The sequence below is a fragment of the Lagenorhynchus albirostris genome, chromosome 4 (genome assembly GCF_949774975.1).
Source record: "Lagenorhynchus albirostris chromosome 4, mLagAlb1.1, whole genome shotgun sequence".
Classification (NCBI taxonomy): domain Eukaryota; kingdom Metazoa; phylum Chordata; class Mammalia; order Artiodactyla; family Delphinidae; genus Lagenorhynchus; species Lagenorhynchus albirostris.
Genome location: NC_083098.1, coordinates 21,604,362 through 21,623,275, shown reverse-complemented (window position 1 = coordinate 21,623,275; position 18,914 = coordinate 21,604,362). Strand labels below are relative to the sequence as shown.

Here is an 18,914-nt window from a genome sequence, read left to right as displayed (position 1 = left end):
CCTCCTTTGGAATAAGGAAATTAAATCCAGCCAGGCGCGTCCCCACGGTCGTCCGCGCGCACACACATACACACATATACACAGTCGCGCGCGCGCGCGCACACACACACACACGCGCGCGCGCGCGCGTCAAAAGTTGATTCATTCCCGAGATCCCCCAGAATCTTTCTTTTTCTCTTTTCTGGCAGCGCCGGCTTCCCAGTCCGGGTGGCAGTGAGGTTGGGGGCGTGGGAGGGGCGGGGAGGACGAGCAGAGGGAGGCGGGAGCCGGGTGCCGATGCGCGCCGCACCCGCTCCTGCCGGCGGAGAGTCCGCGCCGGGTTTTGCGCCGTGTCCCCGGGCTTGTCTCACGGCCTCCAGCCGCCGCCGCTGCCGTGTTTACTGAGCTCGCGCGTCCTGATATCACTCCGCTGGCATGGAGGAGGAGGAGGAGGTGGAGGAGCGAGAGGAGGAGGAGGCGGCGGCGGCGGCGGCGAGCAGTTGATCATTGTGATGGTGGCAGGAGCAGCGGCGGCAGCGGCAGCCCAGCCGAGCGTTAGGGGCTGCTCTCCGCGCGGCGTTTTGCAAAGGACTTCACCGATCTACTTTTGCAGTCGCCTCGGACTGTCCATGTGTTTACTTCCCCCAGCCCGAGGATTCGATATCTAGGTTCCTGTGAAATGCAACTGAGCAGCCAAAGTACTTTGAGAACACGGGGCGGCATAAACACCAAAACTTTTTTTGTGGAAGGAAAATGCAATAAGCAAGCTTGCCGTTTTCCGATGCGGTGTGGAGTGAGTGTGTGTCGCGCGTGTCCGCACTGGAGGCATATGCTTGTGTGTGTACATGGGGTGTGTTTTTCGGTACGTAGGGAGAAAATGCTTGCCAACCACCGGAAATCTCCTGGAATTTATTAGAAAATAATGGATTATAAAAAGAAGGCAGGCGAAGAACGGATCTTCTCTTGAGTTGCAACCCGATTTGCTGCTGGCTCAGTTTGTTGTGATTCTTTTTGTTGATAGGTGTCTGATGGTATTCTGATAACACCCCCCTTTTTTCCCCTCGAGCTTTACAGTTTAAAAAAAGGAAACAAAAAAAAAACCTCCCCAAAATCTCTCCCCCTTTTTTTCGCCCGGTCGGGATCGCTGTTTCCATCCATGTGCTTGCGTCTCCCCCGCGTTCCACTTAAACTATTTTAATCCTTGGACCCAAGGAGGAGGCTGATAGGGGGTGGATAAAAAAAGTTCTTCCAAAATAGTGTGCCCGGGGAGCAGGATGGGGGATTTCGCAGCCCCCGCTGCTGCCGCGAATGGCAGTAGTATTTGCATCAACAGTAGCCTGAACAGCAGCCTCGGCGGGGCCGGGATCGGTGTGAATAATACTCCCAATAGTACTCCCGCTGCTCCGACTAGCAATCACCCGGCTGCCGGCTGCGGCGGCGGCGGCGGCGGCGGCTCCGGGGGCCCCGGCGGCGGCTCGGCGGCCGTCCCCAAGCACAGCACGGTGGTGGAGCGGCTCCGCCAGCGCATCGAGGGCTGCCGGCGGCACCACGTCAACTGCGAGAACAGGTACCAGCAGGCTCAGGTGGCGCAGCTGGAGCTGGAGCGCCGGGACACCGTGAGCCTCTACCAGCGGACCCTGGAGCAGAGGGCCAAGAAATCGGGCGCCGGCACGGGCAAGCAACAGCACCAGAGCAAACCCCAGCAAGATGCGGAGGCTGCCTCGGCGGAGCAGAGGAACCACACGCTGATCATGGTGAGGGCGCGCTGGCAGCGGGCACGGGGCGCGCGCGTGGGGGGGGGGGCGTGGAGCTTCTTACACGGGGGGCACGGGGATCTGATTTGCACGGCGGGCGAAGTGGGCTGAAGCCGAAGGGTTAACGTCAACTTTTGTGAGGTAAAAGCTGCCGTCGCCGCTACCTGTTCATCTGTCAGGGTTGTCAGATTTGGGGAAGAGGGGGCGAGAGGGGGAGAAGCCAGTCACGACTGCGAGGGGCGGAGGGAGCCTGGAGGAGCGTCGGAGTGAGGCCCTGGAAAAGTTTTACCCCCCTCTCCCTTTCTTAGATACCGATTTGAAAGAGTGAACCCAGAGTTGAAACCTCGCTCCTCCTCTTCACCGCTCCCCACCCCACCCCTCGCCTGGCCGCCTGGGCTCCCCAGACCGGTCCCCCTTCGCCCACCCCTCTCAGCACGTCCGCCGAGTGCAGGGAGAAATGGATGCTGTCGCAGATTCTGGGCGGGCACCAGGCCCTCGAACCTGGGGGGAGGAGGAGGGGGAGGAAGGGAGATGCTCTCGCCTCCTCTCCCCAGCTCACCCTCTTTGGGCTGAGAAAGTCTGAGAGTTTTGTGAATGAACTTTGAGGTGGGTGAGAAGCAAGCGAAGGTGGCTGCGCGCGCGCGTCCACGAGAGCGCGCGCGGATGCGGGCGCGAATGCGCTCCCTCGCAGCTCGAGACCCCGGGCCGGCCCGGCAGGTGGAGCGGCTCCGAGGGTCGCGGCACTCGCCGGGGCTGGAGGGGAGAGCGACGCCCTGGGCTTGCGCGGAGAGTCCCCGCCACGCAACTTCGCCGGGCATTCTCTCCCCTCCTCCTCTTAAACTTGCTTGCACAGAGCTTTCTCCGCTGCTCTCCCGCCCCGCTCCCCGCCAACTTTCCGGGCCAGTCTGATAAGCCCGGAGGAGTGGAAGGTAGCGGGGAGGTGAAAGAGGCTTAAATGGCTGGGTGGGTGGGTTGGAGGTAGGAGGAGCAGCCAATGGCTTAACTTCTCCGGGAGGAAGGGGCAGTTCCCACCCCCTAACCCTGAGGGTAGAATCCTTTCTCCTATCTCCACTCTCCGGTTCTTTTGCTTTCCTTTCGTGGGGGGGAGCCGGAAGCTTGAGAAAGGTGTCTGCAGCCCCCTCCACCGCCGCACGGCCCGGATTTGGGCTGCGCGCGTGTGCGCAGTGGGGCGGGCGGTGGGAATCCGGGAGCGTAGCGGGGCCGCGCGCCTTCTCGCGTTTCCCCTGCAGACCGCACCTCGATCGGCGGCGCGGGAGGCCCTCTCGTTGTGCGGCTTATAACACGCGCACGTCCCCGGTCTGGGGGTCGTCGGCGTCGGAGGTGGTGCGGGTGCGGGCGCGGGCTTTCGCTGGGCGTTCCGTGACAAAGAGCCGGCTTGGGGGAGGGGAAGAGGAGAGGCCGCCGCGCTCACTCCCCACCCTCCCCACTTCCCCCCACCCCGCACGTGAAGAGGAACAATTTGTTTATCTTGGGCTTCAAGAATCCTTCCCTCCTCCCTGCTCTCCGAGGCCGCCCAGCCCCTCCTCCCTCCCCTCCCTCCTCGGCGCGATCCTGCCCAGTCCCGCCGGCAGCACCTTCCCTCCTCCCCTTCCTCGCCCCCCTCCGTACTCCTTTTCCTCCTCCCACCTTCCTCGAGCCCGCCTTCCCCCTCCCTTCTGGAACGCGGCCGTGGGGGAGGGAGCGGGACGCGCTTTGTCCGCCTCGCGGCCCGGCTCGCCCCGGAGGCCGCCCGGCAGGGAGGGGCGCTGCGCCCCGAGGCCCTGCCCCTCCCCCGCGGCCGCCCCCGCCCCGCGGGCCCGCACTCCCCCCCCACCCCGCCCCCCGCCTCCGAGCTAGCCCGGAGCGCGAAGAAGAGGCGGACTCGGTGGGGAGGGAGAACGACGGTCATAGAGTCAGGGAGGGAGGTTCTCGCTTTACAAACAGGAAGCCGAAAGCCACTGACACACTGTAGCTTTTCTGATTGTACCCGGAGGCGGGGTCGGACCTGCATCTTGACTGTATCTCGCATGCCCTGCTGGTACCTATTTCTCTCCGGGTCCGCGCCGTCTCCCATTCCCCGCCCCCCCCTTCGCGGTCTGCCACCGATGGGGAGACTCACTTCGTGAACCTGAGACAAGTAGTATTTGAAAGGCGCTGAGAATATCTTCGTTGCCTGCTCCACGCCCTCTTTTCCTGTGTTTGTACGCCCCACACGCTCGGATTGCGTAGGAATGGGCTTTTCGGGAGGCTCCAAAAATCTCAGTCCCACGGCCTCTCTCCCGACCTTTGGGGATGGAGGACTGTTGTGGCGTTACCTCGCCAGCTGACCAGCGCTGGAACAAAAAGCCGGTGCCCGGTCGCTTTTGATCGCGGGCGAGAGCAGTAGAGTTTGCGGCCGGAAAGTTTTAGCGTTTGGGTTGTGTTCTCTCGAGGGTGCCATGTCGGCCCTGGGAGGGTAGTGGGGGCACTCCGGGTGCGCGCGCCTGGGTTATGATACAACCGCAGGTGGGAGCAAACCCAGGGTCCTGAAGTTACCTGGAAGGAGGTAGCAAGCCCAAGCCAGAACTTACTTTTGAAAATGCAAAAAGATAGTGCTTACTTGAGTGGATGAGACCGAAGCAGTAAATTTCATGGTGAATCCCAGTTCAGCAAGTTAACAGACTTGAAAAATGATTGCCTGACAATTACATTTTTCTATCAATTTTGTGAGAATAATTTAGCGTATCGATTATACCGATGTACAGGAGTATGTTCTACCTTTAACTGTATTTCATATATGCATCTCCCATTGATATAAGTGATCCAAGTATGTGTGATGAGTGTAATGAAATTAAACAGCCTTAAACCTTAAGCAAAGAGTTGCATGTGAATTCTAGGTACCACAAAAAAGAAAGGAAAAAAGTTAACGTTCTCCTCTACAAGTTATTTTTCCTTTAAAAATAGTTTAAAATTGTACATTGGCCCCTGAAATGAAAGAGTATTTTCACTTAGCCTGTGTGTGAGATAAAATCTTGAGAACAGGTTGCAGAAAACCACGTTAATCTTCCATTTTTGAATTCGCTGTTGGATTTTAGTTGGGCTCTGGGAGGGGGGCGGGGCACAGAGCAATTATAATTAGTTCTCAGATTGAGCTATTTGGAAACCCCTAAAGGAAAGCCATAATCAACCAGAGGCAAATAATAATGATGGTGATGATAAAAATAAAGATGAATAGGATTCTTTTCTGTTTTATTGCTATTGTTTACCTTCTGAGGGCCAGTATGTCCAAAGTGCTAAATATTGATTAGTTCTCTTTCTGCTTGGCTTGGATTAAGAAGGCAGTCTAAACAAGGCTTTACCTCTTTTGATTTGTTTTCTTATACATTTACAAGCATAGGCATGGAAAGCAAACAAGCAAACCCGAAGCAGGGTGGGTGAGGTGAAATAGAAATCTTCCTTTGGCTTTAGGCTGCTGGGAGGGGCCTCAGTTTTGTGTGGGTCCGTAATAGCCCTGTTAGAGAGTGGATAGCCCAGGCCTGGGTTGGAAGCTACATTACTTCAGGTGAAAGGTAGTTTCTGGACATGTAGTCAAATGACTCTCCCCGCACACACTTTCTTTATTCAGAAGGGTCTCCCCCTCCTCCCCTCCAGAAGAGTCGTTGGTGAGAACTATTGATTTCACCTATTAGAGAATCTCGTTGAAAAGGTGTCTTCTCCTAAAATAGTTTTAATTTGTGGTAGCAGAATGAGACATTGTTCATTTTCTGTACTTAAACCTGAAGTCCTGGTTAAAATTTTAAGATAACTTCCAACTGACAGGTTCATTCTCAAGCCAAAGACAGAGTGGCTTGACAAAGGTGTAATCATTCAGGCATACCAAAAAGCATGACAATGCAGTCTTCAGAATTTCAAAATGGTGGTAGTCTTACTTGACCTGGATAAATTCCGTGTTTTGATAACCTTTCTACCTCATAGCGCCATCATAACTTTCAGAGTGTGCTTAATTTATACACAGCTTAAAGACTGTATAAATCCATGTGATTCCTGCTCTGAAGAGTTTATCACATAAAATTCATTTGATAATAAGCATATTAAACGCTGAGTATTAGAGAAAACTGCAACCTATCCAAAATGTTCCCATCTACTCCTGGAAGAGATCCAGGAAATGTCAGCATACTAGTCCAGGGCTAAAACTCCGTATAAATGAATCCGGTTTCCCATTTCCTATCCTGTTGAAGGTAAATTACTGGCTTTGTATCTAGGTTTTTTGGCAAGCTTGTAATGTGAAACCATTTCTAAATCTTTCCTATGAGCCTTTTCTTTGACTTATCCTGTTCTGCTTTCCTGGGTGATAGGATTGATAGTGTCCCTTGAAAAACCTTCCATAGCCCACACAGGGTGTGCCTTAAGTTTGTGAAAAACTTTTTGAAATTTCATCTCCCTGTGCTTAACAAGTGTTTGTCTTTTAATTCTCAAGAAGCATTGAACAAAAAAAGCGCTACAATACATGTTTAATTGTGTTATGTATGTACTTTAGTTGTGGTACATTTTATTTAGTAATGGGCAGCCAACGATCAGAAAAGTACAGGCAGAGTTAGTTAATCATTCATCATGATCTACAAAATGCTCTTCAGGCTGAGTTCCTTTCCCAGGGAATGCTGAGTTTTCAGGCAGATCGCATGTTTGATACTTTCTATCCAGTTGCATTAGAATCATAAGGGCAAGCTTTAGAATCTTTGGAGGTTTTCTGCCACTTGATATGAGGAAAATGAACAGTCCCCAGACAAGGTGTACTGACATTTCTGTAAGAAGGATGAGGATTTTAAACCTTAAAATGGAGTTACATAGAGTTATTTTCTAAATACCTCTCTGAGACCAATATAGCCAACTGTTGTTAAAAAGGTTTCCTGACAAGGTTTTTCCATTTGGTTGAGATAAGAGGGAATCTCTCCCTCTTTCTCATCCGTGCTGCTACTATAGGAGGAATCTAGTATGATAAGCCATTCTGCACACTACGTAGTAGTTCTTGGATATGTCTGAAGTACTTAGGGTTTATTTAGTGTCGCTTACAGAGTTTTACTTGCAATCAGTGCTCCATGTGTATTAATTAGCACTTCTGTACTACATTCTTGAGCTTAAGATGGCTAAATTCCGTCATCTCTTTCCACATTACCCATCATAGAGAACTGTGAAATAAATCAGACATCAAAGTCTCATAAAAAGGAACATAGTTAAAACTCAGTCCCAAGATTTTCATAATATCTGCCTTTTGATTCTCCCAAATAGCTTTGCATTTTTCACTCTATTATTCAGAGGCTGATTATTGAGTTTTCAGATCCAGCTGTTTGCCTTGTTTTTCTTTCCGCCTCCTACTGCCAACCTTTTGGTCTCTTCACTGATCTTTAGCACTTTTACCAAAGAGTGGGAGGAAGCAATAAGAAGAGAAATTTAATTTTGGTGCTTCCTCCTCTATAACTAATGAAACAATTGGATAAGATACCAATTATTTTGGAATAATTATGGGTTTGATTCAGTATACCATTTATTCTTCATTAGTGAAAATCATAGAGAATAGACTGGATTTTTAAATGTCATTCATTCATTCAATGATTCTGGTACATAGTCCGTAGTGCTTCATGGAAGTGAAAAAGCTAAATCACACTCTTGCATCCAAGACTTTGACAGCGTAGTATGTTCTTTTTAGATTTTCAGTATTGTTTAAGCTAGGTTTAAGGGAATAACAGGTGTTTGTTTTTTAATCAGCATTAGACTTGATGTCAGTGACTTCTCAACAGTTTCTGGCTGAGTTATTCCCCTTTCCTGTGACATTTTCAGTAAAATAGTATGCTTACTTTCATGTTGTTTCAAACTAATTTGATGTTGCAAAAGAAGCTGATTTACAGATGTCTGCGCCAAAGTTATTGGATCCCCCAAATCAAATTTTCATTTAAAAAATACAGCATGCTTTTCAGACAGACACATTCAAAAATTCACTATTCATGTTTGTGAGATGGAAATGGAGCTTTTGGAAAATCAGCTATCACCAAAAACTTAGGAAAAAAAACCCCAACCTTTTCTTGTTGTTTAAATCTAACAAAGTTTAAAGAACTAAAGAATAAGACTGGATAAAATCACTCAGAAAATGGAGTTGAGGGTCTGCCGTATAATGAATACTTAAAGATCATAGGGTTCTATTCCGTGGATCAGAGAAGGCGCACACTTTGTTTTAAAAGTATACCTGGCTATTCCATCTGTTAAACAGTTGAGGGGCTTTTGAGCTGTGGATAAGCAACTCCATTTGGGAAAGAAACACGGTGTTCCCTTAGGGCCACCATACACACGTGCATAGAAAAAGCCATTACTACTATGGCTCAGTGCTTTTTTTTTTTTTTTATGGCAAGCTGTGCATTCTGTTCTTGGGGGAATTTAATAAAAATCTCAAAAGGCCTTCAGTACTTCCTCTGACATAAGGAAAGTGATTTCCTAAGAATAATTTAGACACCTCTTTTAATTATATTGGACCTTCCATTGGTTGGAATGACCTTTATGCTGAAGTAGAATCTTTTAAAGTAAGAATAACTAACATTTATCCACCTTAAGCAATGGCTTAACAACCATAGAAAACTTGAGCGAGCTATTTAAACAACCTCCAGAATTTCTAACTCCTGAAGTCTCCATTCTGTTGGGTAGAATCTGGTTTTGTAACGTTTCACGTTATGGACTCTCAGTCCTCAACACATTTCACTTGTGCTTATGTGTGCGAAGATGATTTTTAGGATACATTACTGTATCATTTCTTTCCTTCCCTCTCGCAAGATCTTTCTCAACCTCCAGAAAACCCATGGCAGGGCCGGGGCTTCTTTCCCTTCAAAAGAAAAGGCTGAAGTGCTGAGTCTATTTGTGCAGATTCAACCTGGGTCGTAACTGTGACTCAAAAGGATTGCACAGCTCTAAGACAAGCTCTACTAGTGCCCTTCATTCTCACAGTGGTGGGTTATTTTTCTTTCTTTGATTGTTTGTTAGATGCTGAAAGTAACTCAGTGATTGAGAGTGAATCTAAAGGGACTGGTACCCAGTAAAGGACTTTAGGAGCTCTAGTGGTAAGGTTAAGAGAGGCAAGAGGGGGTGAGGATTTTGGAGGCATCTCCTGGAATGGGTGGCAAAAGAGGTGATTGGTTTTGCTCATTTGGGGTAAACAGATAGTATCCTGGCGCCTTGGGAGTTTATGGCGATAACATGTGCTTTTAGTAGTCTACTCTGAACCTGCAGACCTTACTAAAACTCAAATATGTATTTTTCAGAGCTAATGGCATTGTTGTTTGTATTGCAATATCTGGAAAAAAAAATCATTTCCTAAAAGATTTCCATGCTCCTTTAAATGACTACTTCTGCCACTTAAATGGATTTACCATAGGATTCCTTTAAGTCAGAAATTCTCAATCGGTGGAGATTTTGCCCCCGCCCTGAACATTTGGCAACGTTGGGACACATTTTTCAGTTGTCACAACTGGAGGGGTGCTACTGCTGTCTAGTGGGTAGAAGCCAGGGGATGCTGTTAAACATCCTACAGTGCACCCACAACAAAGAGTCACCCTGTCCAAAATACCAATGTTGCTGCTTTTGAGAAACCCTGCCTTAAACGAGGAGCTCCCCTAGAATGTTGAAAGTACAGAGTGTGGCTTTCCTTACAGCTTTTCAAAAACACTCTTACTACTTAACCGGGTGGAGGGGGTGGGGATGCTGCTGGGAGGTAGAGAGTCCCCGGGAAGAAGTCAAAACGCCGGCCGCCCTGTTGCATCTCAGCTCTGGCCATGGGACAGTCTGGCTTTTCACTTCATGCTGGGAAGGTGAACAGTAGTCATTCTTTTTACCTCCCGGAGCGATTGTTCGGCTCAAATGAATTAATATATGTTAAGAGTCCCAAAGACTTGATGGTGCTACACGAAGGCTAGGCTTATTTTTATGAATTACTGTCCTATCACTCATTTGCTTGCCTCCCACCCAGGTGCAGACTTAGAGTGATTTGGGGCGTATTTCACTAAGGCATAAGCCAAGGTCTCATGGTGAGGGCTTGAGCAACTGCTACATATTGGACACTATTTCTAGGCATTGGGGATACAGTAGTGAACCAGGGTCCTTGCTCTGGTTGGACTGACAGCACAGCATCATTCATGTTTCAGATTAGCTGTATAAAATGGTCTTTATGGTTTTATGAGAACGTGTTAATGGAAGTCATTAATAACCCAACATTTAGGAAAATCCCAAGGATACTAAATGCTTTGTATCTTCTTGCAAGCTTTCTATAGCTTTCTTGCATTGCTTTCTAAAGCAACATTTATTTCACTGTCTTTCAAATAAAATCAGTTTGTGGAGGGGAGAGGGTTAGTTGGTGTGGTGGAGAATAAGATTAAAGGATGGTTGTTAAAAACGAGGCTGGTGATCATCTTTCTTTCCTTTTTCTGGACTAGGTAACACTTGTAGCACCATGATCACCGCTTGACATCAAGCTTTTAGAGGAAATTAGACAAAGAGAGGGAGCATTTAGAAAGAAACAAGCAGAAAGGTGCAGGGACTCGAAACCATGTCACATGAAGAACAGTTGGGAGACCTCGCGGTGTTTAGTCTGATTTCAGGGATGATATGATTGCTTTCTTAAAATATTTGAAGGGCTGTCATGTGAAAAAAGGATTAGCGTGCTCTTTATGGCCTCAAGGGGATAAAGTTAGAATCAGTGGTTGGCGGTTATTAGGAGTAAGGTTTGGTTTAATATATTAAAAAAACGATTATATGAAAATGGAAGCTGTTCACAGATGAAATGGGCTGTGTTGACGAGCGAAAATGCGCCAGCAAAAGTTGTTCAATTAGCTGAAATGTTGGAGAATAGATGACATCTTTTTTAAACTATAAAACTTTAAAACAATATAAAAATAAAATACCAGTGAAAAGAGGATAGGGCTTTTGTCTCTTTAATGCTCTTTATATCCTCATGATAGAAAAAGATCTAACTGGGAATTCCCTGGAGGTCCAGTGCCGGAGTTCGATCCCTGGTCAGGGAACTAAGTTCCCACAAGCCACGTGGCGCGGCCAGAAAATAAAAAAGCAACAACAACAAAAAAGACCTACCTGTACATGGGAGGAACTCCAAATATTTGTGGAATAAATTGCTCAATGAAAATGAGTAGATTAAGTGACTTGATTCCTCTTCCTCAGTGTCTCCCCTCTGCCCCCAGAAGTTATCACGGTTTAGAATATCTCTCTCCAGACCTTCTTCTTTTTGCTCACATATATACTATAAGTGTACATCACCACACACCACACGTTAGTTTTTTCCTACTTGAATGGAATCATATTATAAATGTGGTTCTGAGATTTACTTTTTCCACATAATATATTTTGGAGACCTGTCCAATTCAATCCACATAGATCTTCAACTCATTTTTTAAACTGTTATATAGCATTCCATAATAAAACGTTCCATAATTTATTGAATGATCCCATATTTCGAGAGACTCTGGTAGTTCCTCATTTTCTGCCAATTAAGCCTTACTTAATTGCAATGAACATCCTTATCCATATATCCTTGTATATGTGAGCATTTCTGTAGCACAGATTTGGACTTTTTTCCGTATATGTAATAGGTATAAACAGAAGAAGTTGGCCAAAAAAATCTCTTAATCTGATATTGTTTTAACATAGGCCTCGAATCTTATTACAACCTATTTTAGGGCAAATGATCATTGTGTCTCCTGAAAAATATGGCTTAAAAAAAAAAGTATCAACTCTAGCAACTGGTGTGTGTCTTTGCAGTCTGTGTGAACACTGTGAATTTTTAAAGGCTGTATATCTGGCCACACGTCTTACACCAATGACTTTCTTTTCATCTGGTCCCAATGACCAAGCGAGTAGGAGTCTAGTTAACAGCTCCTGTTCATGCTGTGAAAGTGGGAAACTCACTGTCTTGAACAAGTTTGTAGTTCTCTTTACCTTTCCTGAGCTTTGCGTTCCCCAGGCCTGCATGGCTTTAGTGTCAAATGTGTATCCATTGGTGATACAGTACCTGGGGTGGCAGTGGGTGCGCCTTTGAGTGGTCATAAAAATCCCAGGTCCGTGAGTTGCCACTTCCTACAGGTTCAGTTACCCTGACTAATCCAGTCATCTGTGTAACATGGTAATAACAACCTGCTGACCTGGCCAGCTGTAGAAAATGCATCCAAATGGACTTGCCTCCACAGTTGCCTTACAGCGTTTGTTTCCACGGTGAGTCCTATCAGTTTTCATTACACACAGGTGCTGAAGTGGTCTCGAGACCGCCCTCCTTCAGGCTTCTTGGTCATTTTGATTTACCTCTGGCCTGGAAGCAGCCCTACCGCGAGATACTAAGAACTAGAGTCTATATTTTTACGGAGCCGGAGGAGTTTGGCTCTAGGATCTACGCTCTTTACATTTTTTTTTTGTCTTTACGCTCTACAACATTATTCTGGCTTCACCTGACTGAAGGGTTTTCTCTTGAAAAGGTTGAGTGAGCAGCTGCCTTCTCTAACTAACCATGACCTCCCAAGGAGCAGTCCTCACCTATTTGAACTTCCTTTAGGTTTTAAGATCGGTTTGAACAGGAGCCCGCGTGAAGATCCGTGGTAGTGCTGCCTCGGCTGGCCCTGCTGTTTTCTAACGAGGATCCCCCCCTTTGCTGTCTCTCGGCCTCACATACCTCTGGCCTCATGTGTCCCTCTTTCCTCGTCTCCTTTACCACCGTCTCATGTTTTACCTTCGTCAAGTGACAGGAGGACCTGGAAACTTGTACGAAAGGTAGGTGGCAGTGATGTGAACAACAGAAGTAAACCGAGGGTGGAGATGTGGGTGATTGGTGTCAACTTCAGAGGTCATTCTCTCCCAAGTGATTCCAATAAACCAAGCGCTCTGCTTCGACTGATGACCTAGATACTGGGTAGCGGCAGCCATTTTCTGCCACTTAGCTGCACTGCATAGCATCTTAGTGGGAAAAACCCCTTTGGCCTGCTAAGCAAATGCAGCTGTGTGCCCAGTGCAGCCTTTAGGGGAGGGGGCTTCAGTTTAAAGACAGCTGGGTAGCTTCTGCTTCAGTAGCTTACATAGCAAGAGTTGGTTGGGCACATAAAATAAGAACCTTGCTCCTAATCTTGCAACTAGGCCAGCCAGTACGATCAACGAAGACGTTCCTCAAGTTGCTGCTCTGGTCACGCAATACAACTTCAACCTTTGACTCTTCTGCTGACAGCCAAGTTTAAACAGTGAGTTTAGTTTTTGCTAGTCTACTGTCCCTCTGAGGAGTGTCATCTGACTTTTTTTGTGCTTGCTTCTGATTTTTCCTGGATCTGTTTCTTTCATTTCTAGCACTAGAATGTCTTCTTTGAAGGATGACTTCCACATATGTATAAGGTGGACAGCTGCCTTGCATTTTGCCCTAGGTATAACATTTTACCTTTACATGATTGTAGACAGATAAATGCTTCTCTCTTTTGAATATTAGTTGTTTCATAGCTATCTGATTATAGTTATTAGATAAAAACTGCTTTCCAAAGGCTGGTGAGATTACAGCTATGCTGCAGTAAACTTCTAATTGCTAATTCCTTTGAAAAGCATTTTTTTATTTCTCTTTGAAAGAGTCCAGAGATGATTGGGAATAGGTAATAAATGCTTAGAATCAAGTCTTATCTCATTATTTATGGAGTTTTTAAAAAACATATCTTACAAAAAGGAAGTGTTTCAGACCTGTTGTTCTGAAGAGAGTTCAATAACTATGGACATAAATTCATTCAGAGGTATATCTGGAGGTTAACGTTAGCATTTATGCAAAGAAATCGGACAGTTTGTCAGAGCTGGACAAAACTTTCTGGATACTAAGTAAAAGAAATAAAACTGCTTTAACGGTTGGTTCTTGAGTTTTGGCTGCAGAATGGCTAAGTGAGTTCCCAGCGGGGGTAAAACATACATCCCTTAGGCCCACTCCCATCCGCTATTCTGGGCTCCTTTCTTCCCCAGTTCTAATCCACTGTGGCATTTCAGTCCATCCTTCCTCCCGGCCTCCTTGACAAGAAATGTGGCTGCGGCAGTGGCTGCCTTTGCAGAGTAGGCAGGTGGTGTTTATCTTTAATCACCTCAGGTATTTCCTCACAGTGGTGTGTGCAGATCAGCACCTCCCTGGTTGTAACATTCTCTTACTGTTCACATCCTGCAGTAGCCCTTTCCTGCGAGATCCTCTGGTGTTGGGTAAACAGAGGTGGTTTATATAAAGAAGCAGCTTTCTCAGTTTAGAAGTTGTTGCAGCTAAAACGGTTGAAAATGTCTTTTGCAGTTTAACTGGGAATTCCTAAATGGTTTGCAGCTGTTATTGGATTTTTAAAAACATGTTCAAAACACGTTCGTTTTCTTCCATGAAGCACGGAAACAATGACTTGAGATTTGGATTTCATGCTGCTCACTTCTCGGAACCTATTGAAGGACTGTTTGAAAAAGCTGTTTGTCATAACATTGGATAACCATATCAAAAAAAAAAAATTGGGGGGGAGGTTGTATATGTTAGAGTGGAATAGGTCTGGAGCCCGCGATGAACTTGGACCATGTCATGGTAACTTGCAGGGTAGCAAAGTAGGATAAACTGGTACTTTGGGGATCTGGGAAATCTGGCATCCCGGCTATTGAAATTCAAATGGACTGTTGCTTTTTTTTTTTTTTTTTCTTCAGTGTTTGATCCTGGTCTTAGATCGAAAGGACTGATATGAATCATTCAAGGGCTTTTTCTTAACCTGAAGTTTGTGGTCTGAGATTCCAGATGGAACACTTGGAAATATGTAACAATAGTTTCAAGGAAGGGAGCTTAATGAGAGTGTGTGCCTGGGAGAATCGTGTCTTTGTTCCCTCTGCTGAGGTGCAGGTTGTCTGTGTTACTGGTTTGGTAGGCTCCGTGTTTATCTGTGGGCTGGAATGTCAGAGGACTGCCAGCCTAAGAATTTTGCTTTCCTCTCTACCCTAAAGTGATGGTGTTGGAGTTTCTCGTATTGGCTCATGGGGGCGGGGACAACCATATATGGAAGAGGGAAGGGGGATTGGCCGGCTTTGGTATTCTCATCCTTTCTTCCTAATGCCATTTTCATTACTCTATTAACAGAGAGTAGATATGCTGAGTAATTATTTATGTCTGTCTTTTCCTTCACAGTGTAATGCACACTTCACTTGTTTTCTTAAACTTTTTGTAATCTGTGTGTTCATGATACACTGAAGAGCAATAAATTTGAGAGGAGAGATAATTAGCTTTGACAGACTTACAGAACTGAGACTGTAAAAGGAGGAAGCAAGAGGGTTGCTTAAGCAAAGGATTCCATTACTGGGTTTGAGGGAAATTATCCAGATAAATGCTTCAGTGTTAAAATTCACAACCATCTGGGTGGCCCGGGTTATAAGAGGAAGTGGATTATTGTGTGATTTTTAAGAATTTAAATATTTTTCATAGTTTATAAAATACTTTTTTATTCCCAACATAAAATTTTTTAACATCTTTATTGGAGTACAGTTGCTTTACAATGGTGTGTTAGTTTCTGCTGTGTAACAAAGTGAATCAGCTATACATATACCTATATTCTCATATCTCTTCCCTCTTGCGTCTCCCTCCCACCCTCCGTATCCCACTCCTCTAGGTGGACACAAAGCACTGAGCTGATCTCCCTGTGCCACGCAGCTGCTTCCCACTAGCTATCTGTTTTACATATGGTAGTATATATAAGTCCATGCCACTCTCTCACTTCGTCCCAGCTTACCCTTCCCCCTCCCCATGTCCTCAAGTCCATTCTCTAAATCTACGTCTTTATTCCTGTCCTGCCCCTAGGTTCTTCAGAACCATTTTTTTTTTTTTTAGATTCCGTATATATGTTTTAGCATACGGCATTTGTTTTTCTCTTTCTGATTTACTTCACTCTGTATGACAGACTCTAGGTCCATCCACCTCACTGCAAGTAACTCAATTTCGTTTCTTTTTACGGCTGAGTAATATTCCATTGTATATATATGCCACATCTTTTTTATCCATTCATCTGTCGATGGACACTTAGGTTGCTTCCATGTCCTGGCTGTTGTCAATAGAGCTGCAATGAACATTGTGGTACATGACTCTGGTATTCTCAGGGTACATGCCCAGTAGTGGGATTGCTGGGTCATATGGTAATTCTATTTTCAGTCTTTTAAGGAACCTCCATACTGTTCTCCATAGTGGCTGTATCAATTTACATTCCCACGAACAGTGCAAGAGCGTTCCCTTTTCTCCACACCCTCTCCAGCATTTATTGTTTGTAGATTTTTTCATGATGGCCATTCTGACCGGTGTGAGGTGATATCTCATTGTAGTTTTGATTTGCATTTCTCTAATGATTAGTGATCCCAGCATAGCATTTTTTTTAACCACTTTTAAATTGAAGTATAGTTAATTTACAATGTTGTGTTAGTTTCAGTGATTCAGTTATATATATGCATATAATAATATATGTATTCTTTTTCATTGGTTGGATTAAATTATTCCAACTATCGTACATTATTTTCTCTTTTCTGGATTAAAAAGAAAATGTGTGGAACGGAGTGTGAGAGGTTGACTATGTCAAAAAGGGAAGGGGGCGGGGTAAAATTCGCAACATCTAAGTAAGATAAATGAGCAAATGAGGCTCCCGTGTAGCCATTATTCCTACAGAGCTTCCTCCCTGGGCCAAATCATGCCCTCCACAGTGGAGGTTATGATGATATGGAAAAAAGGGATCTATCTAGAACGTTCTGAGATATACTGGTGTAATGCTCATAGGAGCGGAGAGAAGGCTTTGTAGGGGAGTTTCACTGAGAAAGAAAATGTTGAGACAGTTCACGGTCCAGTCTATGGGATGAGTTCCGTTAGGTGACTGTCAGCTCTCAGCTGCAGGATCTCTAAGCATTGACCCGGAACTAGCTTGAAGGTGGGCTAGGAGGGGGTGGGGAGAGTGGAAAGGTGTGCATTTCCCTGCGCAGGGAATCTTCACTGGGGATCAGTGTGAAGAGCTCCTTTAAAATGTGCAGCTTTTCTCCTCTCCACACCCAGGAGCTGCTTCTGCTTCCCCCACCGCTCCATTCCTCTATCTTTTGTTCCATGAATAAATATTATGTGGTTTGGTGCTCATTACTCTTTGATATGAAAAAAGGCAATTCATTAGGTTGAAGGAGGAGGGGGAGGGAGACACCATTTTTCACCCGGTGCATCAAGCGCGGTTACACTGATTTGAATTCCCAGAAAAGTAATAAAACAGTGAAAATAATGATAAAACAGCTCCTGGGCTGACAGCTGTACAGCACGCGGGAACCCCGCTCACAGGCCCCCGTGCTGCAGCAGAACAATATTGCGGAGCATATGGTGCCTTGCAAGCCAGTTGTTGAACTCGGTGGCTCGCTTTTGTCTGGGTGACTCTCCCAGCACCGGGCCTGTGGTGGCTCTTCAGAAACTTCTAGTCTCCTTGGCAGGAGGGCTCTTGGCTCCAGGCCAGCCGTGCTGTACGGTGGCTGACTCTGGCCACGAGGAAAAGCTCAGGCTTGGGGAGCGTTCACGCCTCCTTCCTTTGGTCACTAATCAGATCATTTGTTCCGCAAGGAGAAACTGGGATCTTTTTTCTCCATGGCAGCCCAGTGGCTCCATTACCAAAGGAAAATTTTCTGCAGGAATGCCAGTGAATTATTAGGGATGCATTACTTCACCGGGGGCTCACTTCTTCTCCCGAGTAACCATTGTTTTGTTTTGTGTTTAGTGCTTTTCAGATGCACTTTGCACATTCCCTCTTCATTCTAAAGGCTAGAATAGCTAAAGCCAGCAAGTATGTTAGGGCTAGTGTGTGTTGCTGCTCCCAGGGAGCGCGTGTGCCCGTCTATCTAGTTTTTAAAAGACGTTGCTAAAATAGGCCCTTTGCTTAGCATGGGTCTTTTTTTTAAATGTGTGAAGCTGGCATGTGTGTGCGCATAAAAAGACTAATTAACTTCACTTTCCTCAGAGGGGTCTCCTTGGCCGCCCCGCAAATGTGCCCCACGTCGGCCGGAGTCGTGCCATCATCCTTGAAGCCTTTATGATGCCAGCCTCTACGGAGTCAGGGTCACTCATTCTGGTTCCTCTCTTCTTGACTCCAAAGCGCAAGGGGAGACCCAGAAGGGCCGCACGGTCCTGGGAGAGTGGTTCCTGCAAACATAGCAGAAGGCGAGTCTCAGAGAGAATCACACTCCATGAGGAAGGGCGGTAGCCTGTGCTATTGTGCTGCCTGCCTGAGAATATTTTTATTTCAGGAGCTGAAAGGAGAAAACGGGGGGTGGGGTGGGGGGATACGACGATGGAGGAGCACCAAATGTCACCATATTCTTGATCTCTATGGATTTTTTTTTTTTTTTTTTTTTGCACAACACCCATAAAGCTTGTATTCTGAAGCTGGAATGAGTGAATTTCTTTTTCTCGTGAACAAATGTCATTCCAAGGCCGAATCTACTGGGAAAAAAATATACATATGTATGTGTATGTATATTTATTTATTTCTGTGATGTTCTACTAATGACTAATCAGAGATTACATCTGAATGCTCTTCTGGGGGAACTGATATTTTTTCAGGCCTTTAGTTTTACACTTGTGTTCACTGGCCTTGAAAAAAATGTTTCTAAACGGAGGAAAATCAATCTGCCAGAAATCTGGTATAAGTGGAGAGGCACTTGCCGTCGCATTCGGGGCCTGGGAGAGTGGATGCCTGTGCCCTGGATGTGTGCAGAGCATCCCGAGGAATGAGTAGGTGCTGTTTGCTGCTTACTTGCTGGGTTGGTTGTAGGAGCTCCTTGATGGTGTGAACATTCTGTCAACCTTCCCTTAATGGTGTGTTTTCACAAGTCATAGTCAAGGGAGAGGTATTTCGGCTTTTACCTTCCTGAGTTTCCTGAGTTAGGGGAGCAGTCTTAACCTTGTCTCCCTTTAAGATATGGAAGCAAGAAGAGAATGACTAAAAAAGACCTACACTTGACTCTCCCTCTTCCTCGTTCTGGGCACCTGTAGAGCTACCCACAGCTACTCTGGAGGTTTTGCTACAACTATCACGGCCTCCCTCAAGGGGCAGCTGGTAGAGAAGTTGGAAGGGACGAATAGGGGAAAAAGAAAGAGCTAGAAAGGAAAGCAGGAGACAAGAGGAAGAAGGTGAG

At 46.1% G+C, this 18,914-nt stretch overlaps 1 protein-coding gene across 1 annotated transcript in view; it reads left to right on the top strand.

The window, feature by feature from the left end:
• Window positions 1-480: 480 nt before the first annotated feature.
• MAML3 (mastermind like transcriptional coactivator 3) overlaps window positions 481-18,914 on the top strand; it is a 432,660-nt gene continuing 414,226 nt past the window's right edge. The window contains exon 1 of the mRNA XM_060147673.1: window positions 481-1,733. Coding sequence (XP_060003656.1) covers window positions 1,254-1,733 — 480 coding nt within the window. The 5' untranslated portion in view covers window positions 481-1,253. The remainder of the gene's footprint in view (window positions 1,734-18,914) is intronic.